This window comes from Crocodylus porosus, unplaced genomic scaffold, assembly GCF_001723895.1.
Source record: "Crocodylus porosus isolate Cpor-Errol unplaced genomic scaffold, CroPor_comp1, whole genome shotgun sequence".
NCBI lineage: Eukaryota > Metazoa > Chordata > Crocodylia > Crocodylidae > Crocodylus > Crocodylus porosus.
The window spans coordinates 1,576,900-1,584,406 of record NW_017728936.1 but is presented as its reverse complement, the minus strand read 5'-3'; the positions used below and the strand labels follow the sequence as shown (position 1 = coordinate 1,584,406).

Here is a 7,507-nt window from a genome sequence, read left to right as displayed (position 1 = left end):
TTGTCTCGTGCCTGTACAAACAAGTGCTAAGTAACTCTGCAATCACCTGCATTACTGCACAGTCGCGCCAACAAACAGCTTTTTTGTGATGCTGACTGCGCAGTAGTGTCGTGTCACAATTACATGGCCCATCAGTCTTTCCTCTTGGCTCTATATGGAGAAGGCATGTAAACCAAGGAACCATTTATTGTCACTTGAGGAAAACAATGTGTTTTCTTGCCCTAATTGCAGAGCAGGAGAATTTGGGTTCTGGGCTCAGCTCTGCCAGGAACCAGCTGTGCAGATGTGGCAAGTCACCCTCCTTCTCTGTGCCTCAGTTTTCCTTCCATACCCTTAGTTCACACTTGTAGCCTTACTTGCGATTGCCAGGTCTGTATATGCTAATTTGTTATTGCAGGGTCCTGCTGGGAGGTGCACACTGCTTTCTCCTTTCAAAATACTAGTGTCAAAGCCCCCATTTTGAATGGGTCTGCATTGCCAGCTTGACAGACCACACAGCTTGATCATGCACTGGACCAGGGCTGGGGGGAAAGAGGGGAGAAATAGGTCTGAGGTCAGATTTACAGCATGGGCCTAAACACTGAGCCAGAGAATACAGTTCTGGGGCTGCCTTTCCTGGCCAGCTTGGGGCAGTGCAGCTAGTTATCTGCAGCCCCCAGCTGTTACAGTTCTGCATAAGCTCTGCAAGGATCCAGCTGTTAGACATCTCTTCATCTCCCTCTTCAGTCTGTTCTTTCCTCGGCTGCTCTTGCACTACTGAAACACCTGCACACAAAGGGGAATTATTGGCTCTGTGGGTGTGACTGGAATAAACTCTGATAACTAACTTCTTCCCCTTGCTGCTCCAGCCACACTGGGGTGCCTTACTCAGAAGTCACTCCTTAATGAGGTTTAAGGCCATGTATGTGAGTTCCCCAATCCTATGGGCCTGTGGCAGTGGCAAGAGTGAGTTAGGCAGATTCACGAGGCACCGTGGAGAACAGTCATGACTGGTGTGGGACACTGGTAGGGGCTAATAGGCAGTGCTAACATGTGCAATAGGGCCGGGGTGGTATGTGCCTGATTTCCCCCTTCCGAATGAACCCCTGACCAGAGCATTGAACCCCCAGAGCTGATGTAGCCACAGGAGCTGCTGTTCCAGCTCAGCTAGCAGATGCCAGTACCTTCAGCACTGCAAGCTCGGGCCCTCAGCAGCAGGGACTGTGTCAGCAATGTGCCTGTGGGTCATTGCGGGGAGGGAGGCCAGCCTGGTGGTTAGGTCACTGAATTGCTTGAGATGTGGAGTCAGAGCTGTAGGTCTGTGTGGGGATCAGGCTTCACTACATCACCAGGGTGTTCATAAATCCAGGAGTGGGTAAGAAGAGCTCAGATCCTACAGTACCTCATAATGGGGGGGTCACCCACGGGGGCTGGGACAGCCATCACCATTCAGAATGCTGCTGCCTTGCCCTGAAAGCCAAAGGGTCCCTCTTTCCAGTGCTGCTGCTAAGGGAAGTCAAGGGCAGAGTCAGATCCCAAACACTGCATGGGACCAGCCAGAACTAGGATCACCCCAATCCTGTCTGGAAGAAAAGGCTGCAGCAGGGTAGCAGAGGCTTCCTCCTCCTGGATGTGACAGCCAGGGTAGCATAGCCACAGTGAGGAGCATACCTCTGCTTCCCCTGAGCTCAGTGCACTGCCAGCTGAATGGGCTAGGAGGCTGGGGGTGCGACAGGAAACTCGTTCAAAGCAGGTGACTGGGGTTCCCATAGGTGAAAGAGGAAAGTGGCCAGGGGACAGGCCAGGTTCAAAGTGAGCTGACAGATGAGTGGACCTATACCCCCTCCAGCTCATGGCCACTTTGTCTTGCAGATGGACCGGGGCGAGTTCCAGCAGGACTCTGTCCTCAAGCAGCTCGAGGTGCTGAAGGAGGAGGAGAAGGAGTTCCAGAACCTGAAGGTGAGCGGCGTCAGGAGGACACAGCTCCAGCCTCAAGCCCCAAAGCCTCTTACCACTAGTTATGACTTGCAGATCCCCAAGAGACACTCACTGAGTCGGGGTCCCACTGGTGGGCGCTCTGCTAGCACAGACAGAGTGCATGTCCCAGCTCTGAAAAACTTAGAGCATAAAGAGTCGAGATAGATAAAGGAGAGAGACTTGAACAGTATGTCTGTACTAGTACCTATAGCCATACCTAGAGCCACTGACCACCCACATTTCAAATCCCTTAGTTTGCTCCCTGGCAAATCCCTTGCTCATGAAAGACCAAGGTTGGGTTTCCACCTACTTTACTGTCTCCTTGCGGCACGTTCAGAATTTATCCAGCTGAAGGCTGCATACTCAGGACATCCACCAACATCTCACTTCTGGCCCTTCTGTAGCCTATTTCCAGTCTCTGCTGCCCACAATTAGAGCTTATCGAGGTAGGCTGGGATGTAGATCGAAATAAATATGTGGATTCACAGCAATGGCAGCAAGGAGGAACTGCCCTATTAGCTCCTTCTCACAAACCAAAGGATTTCGTCTCCCAAACAGGTGGTGACTGATTCCAGCAGCTTTGACAGGCCACATCCTTAACTGGAACAATGGCTTAGTCCAGACCTGAAGGGGTGGCAAGTACTAAGCTCTGGCGGCCTGTACCACAGTTGGCCACAGTGAATTTCATGGAGGTCCCATTCCTCTCTTTGATGTTGGCACAGGCACAAAGTCCAGATGTTGGCACAGGCACCAAGATATCTCTTCCTCTTCCCCATGCCCAGGTCTTCAAAGAGGGCGGCTGTAAATATACTTGGAGTAGACCCAGACAAGATGCTTAGGAGGAAGAGTTTAAAATAGGGGTCAGCAATGTTTTTGGGCAAAGTGCTAAAAGCACCCACAAACGACCTGTAAGATGTTGGCATGCCAGGGGCAGATAGCAGGGCAGCCACAAGGGGGCTAATCCTTCTCGTGGCAGCGCAGCCCCAGCCCCTTCCCTGCCATCAGCTCCAAGGTGGGTGCACCAAGCAAAATGCCTTCATGTGCCACAGTCTGGCACTCGTGCCAGGGGTTGCCTACCACTGTTTAAGACTTAGGGGCTCAGTCTCACTGGGTGCATCTACACATGGCTTGTTACTGTGCCATCTTTTAGTACTTCCAAAAAGAAGTACTTTTGGAAGTATTAAAAGACGGTGCAGTAACAGCCCATACTGCGCCATGCCAGCAGCGCGCAGTTATTTTGGCCACTATGTTGCTGTAGCAATGTGCTATAACAAGGGAGTGCATTGCTATGGCAATGCAGCAGCAGCATCACAGTTTTTGCCAACAAACGCTATGGCACTGCAGCACATCACATAGCATCTTGTGTAGACCACCCACTATGTATGTCCATACCACCACCATGGTGCTGCTAAGTGTATTGGTGAGCAGGCCGCATCTATTTTCTCTTGCTCCACAGATATCAAACCCAGAAATGGGGCACTGAGGCCTTCCTGAGTGTGCCTCCCCCACTCAAGTATGCCCACATCCAAAAGTGGTGTCAGGGGGCACCCCCAGGGCAGCTCCCCAACCTAATTCCTGAGTCTGGTGTGTGAGCAGGAATGGAAGGGGCAGCACCCTTTGAGAGCAGCCAGACCAGTGGTTTTCAGCCAGGATGCCATGAGAACCTGCAAGGGAAGTCATGCCTCTGCCACAAGATGAAATTGCTCTGCATGCCTTGCTTTTCCGGAGGCACATGGAGTCCAGCTGAGAAGAAGCTGCAGCAGAGCGGCAGAAGTAGTATGCAGGCGGACCACTTCTGCTTCAGCCCTTCGTCAGGAAGCCCCTAGAGCCCTGCTAAAACATAAGTTGATCCCAGAAGGGCTGAAGCAGACGTGGTGCCTGCCCGTATAATATATAATGTCATGCAGGCAGCCCACCTTTCTGCTGCGGCTCATTCTCAGTCCAACTCTGACGTGCCTCTGTCTCCAGGAGACACCATGCAGGGTTGGATGGGCAGGTCAGTGGTAAGCGCGTACGCTCCTGCCACAGCTGCTTCCTGATCTGGCTTTACAGGAGGCATGTGGCACAGATCCGCCTGGCTGCAGCGGCGCTGGCAGTGGGGCGAGTACAAGGTAATGATAAGGATCTAATCAAATAATAATTGATAATTAACTATGCAAATACACTTAAAATATAATAGATTTCTATTCTTTTTTTTTTTTAATGGGATGCCACTGAATTTTAAAGTGTTGCAGAGAGGGCCTTGAGTCTAAAGAGGGTTGAGAACCACTGGCACGGACATACCCCTCCCACCCTGCCTGGAAGCACAAATGTTAAGGCCCCAAGGAAAGAACAGCCACTGGAGACAGCTTAGAAACACTGTTTGTTAGGACCTACGGGGAGAGGGCTGTTTCCATGTCCATAGAATTGGTCATAACCCAGAGCAGACCCGAGACCTGCCAAGTGGGTCAAAACTTTCCCCCAACTCTTTATTTGGGGGCTACAGTGCCCCCTAGTTTCCTCTGCCCCAGCAACCCACGTCCTGCTGATCGCAATGCCTGGTCTCTCAGGGTGCCTGTACACAAGTGTGGAGCTTGCTCTGATGCACTAATTACAACACGTTGGAGCAGACTCAGTTAATGGAGTCTGCTGGAGCATGGTATTAACCATCACGTCTCGTGTATCAGCACCCCCGTGCTTCCAATTTTGGCAGGGGCACTTAGCTTGTCGAGCAAGCTTTAGTTCAAGCACCGCTACCACCATTTTGAAGTGCAGGGATGCCAATAAGTAAGATGTTGCGGTGCGTTAATTAGAGCGGCTCTCAGGGCACATGTAAAAGTGCCCGCGTGGACCCGAAGAGGCTGGATGTCGACTGCGCCCAGCTCCCTCTGCAGTGGGAGAGGGGCACGGGCACAACCCCTCCGACAGCCTGCTCCAGCCTTCCCACCTCAGCTCTCATCCTCCAGCCCAGGTCCCTCTTGGCCCAGCAGAGAACCGGAGGCTCCTCGCCTTCACCTTCCCTACGGGCTTTAGGCCAGCTTCAGAGAGACCATTGTCCTTCCTTTGCAAGGGTGGGGAATATACATAAATATGGTGTCATATTTAGCTGAGCCGTTTCCATAGCGACAGAGAAATCTTCATCTCTGGTGTGTGGCTGTATCAGCCCTCCCCAGTTCCCCAGGCTCTCGCTCTCTGGCTGCTGAAGGGGAACGTGGCTCCAGCCAGGATGGAGGGAGCAACAAGGAACTGGTGGGGTCTGTGGACAGGGAGGAAAGGCTGCAGCGAAGGCGCCTGGAGCAGGAAGGTTTGGGGTTACAAAGGCCAAGTGAGGTACCACTTCCTAGGGGCGCACGTAGCCATGGAAGAAACGGGGAGCAGCACTGCTAAGCACTGCCTCCCAGCCCCGTCCTCGCAATCACTGGATTCATTTAGGCTTTCTGGGTGACTCCAAGGGCACACGATAGAGCAGCCAGCTCAAGATCCCTTGCCCAAAACCAATGCAGGTCAGCAGGGACTTGGAGACGCCGCTGCCTGCAGATGTTCCCTGGCCCATATGAGATGTGTCCGGCAGGTCTCGGAGCAGTACCACCACCACACCATACGAAGGGCAACTAGCACTGAGGACCCTCTGCGGCTCTCACAGTGAGCAAGACCAGGATATCAGGCAGCCCGCACAATCTCATGACTCAGGGTGGAGGTACCAGAGTAAGAGAAGCTAGGGAAGAAGCCACTTTTGTTTGGGGATCAAGTTTTTCCTGATCATTATTAACATAAATGTTCATTATGTGGCAGAACTTTAAAGTCCTAGCTGCGGAACAGGACACCCTGGTGCTTGGTGCTGTACAAACGCCAAACAAAAAATTGGTCCCTACCCCAAAAAGCTTAGTCTAAGCAAATGACCAGGAGCACTGTTCAGAGCAGACTGCTGGTCCTATTGCATTGGTACTGGCTTGCCAGAGAGCCAGTCTGTGCCAGCAGTCAGGTTTTGCCCAGGAACCCATTTGCAATGCAGTTGTCTCTTGACCTGGCCCGCTTTGTACTGTAGGTGGGACTTTGTACTGTAGATGTGCTAAGGATGCGTGAGACCCGGTTCATGAACCTACATGTGGTCCCATCCACCCTTAAAAACAGAACGTTATAATTTGACAAGATACGTATGGGGGGGGGTCTCGGTCTGTGTAAAATTTAAAGAAAAAACAAAACAAAACAAAGTGAGATGTCTGACCATCTACACTTCTCACCCTGGGCTCAGGCTGAGAGAACAAACACATGATAGATGTTAGCCACATTACTAGGCGGCACTTAGATGCCATAGTGATGAGCACAGCATAAGGGCTGTACACATATACCCAAGTCACTGCGATGTGTGGACTTGTCTAAAGTGTCCTTAATCGTTTCTGATTGCATCTTACCTGAACATAAATCCACAGTGTTGCCTTATGTCACTCAGGCAGGGGGTGAAGAAAATGCATCAACCCCTTGTTCACTTGTGCCCCAGGATTTCTCTGTGGCTTTCAGTCTGTGTCCTCTGGGACTGCCTGTAAGTCAACTCAGCAGGAGCCCTGAAAGAGCTTATTTTTACCTGTGAAATAGGATAATCAAATGGGTGAGAGGAAGAGGGGGAGGGAGAGATGTTAGGTGTCTGCTGTCAGAGAGGGTTCACAGGGCTCGAGCTCCTTCTGGCCCTTGTTTGGAAGGTGCCCTGTGCCCTGAGGGCCAATGGTGAGGATGTGCTTCATACCTTATGAGTAACGCACCCGCCTGTCTCTCCCTAAAGGACCCTACCAATGGCTACTACAGCGTGAATACCTTCAAGGACCACCACTCCACCCCCACCATCTCCCTCTCGGGCTGCCAGCCAGACCTGCGGCCTGCCAACAAACAGCGCGTGCCCACCGGCATGTCCTTCACCAACATCTACACCACCTTGAGTGGGCAGAACCGGCTCTACGACTACAGCCAGCGCTTCGTCCTGGGCATGGGCAGCAGCTCCATCGAGCTGTGCGAGCGGGAGTTCCAGCGCGGCTCCATGAGCGACAGCAGCTCCTTCCTTGACACACAGTGTGACAGCAGCGTCAGCAGCAGTGGCAAGCAGGATGGCTACGTACAGTTCGACAAAGCCAGCAAGGCCTCGGCATCTTCATCCCACCATTCCCAGTCCTCGTCCCAAAACTCAGACCCCACTCGGCCGCTGCAGAGGAGAATGCAGACACACGTTTGAATGGCTGGGAGACAACCGGTGACAGGCAGCAGCAGGGTGATGCAGGGCATGAGGCTGGGGACATTTTGGTGCCTCCAGCAGCTGGGAAGCAGACAAAGCTGACTTGGCCTGATTGGGCTGGGGGGGAGGGGCGCGTGGGGGGTGGGGGGGGCTGTTCAATGGTTTTATTCTGTTTCTAATTATAATACTTTCCAAAGCATTTTTGCTCCCAGTATAGACTATGCCCTGTACGGGATGGGGGGGAGGGTGGATCTGTGTCACTGGCAACTCTGTCCCAACCTGAATGACTTCTAAACTCCTCCCTGGCCCAGCTGGCAATGCCTACCCCCAGGCCACTGGAGAGGGGAGCAG

The 7,507-nt window shown here is 52.6% G+C and overlaps 1 protein-coding gene across 2 annotated transcripts in view; it reads left to right on the top strand.

The window, feature by feature from the left end:
- Positions 1-7,272, top strand: part of KIRREL3 (kin of IRRE like 3 (Drosophila)) — a 367,287-nt gene extending 360,015 nt beyond the window's left edge. For both annotated transcript variants that reach the window (XM_019546971.1, XM_019546970.1), the window contains one exon: positions 6,713-7,272. In XM_019546971.1, the coding sequence (XP_019402516.1) occupies positions 6,713-7,156 (444 nt within the window). In that variant the 3' untranslated portion in view covers positions 7,157-7,272. The remainder of the gene's footprint in view (positions 1-6,712) is intronic.
- The last annotated feature ends 235 nt before the right edge of the window (positions 7,273-7,507 follow it).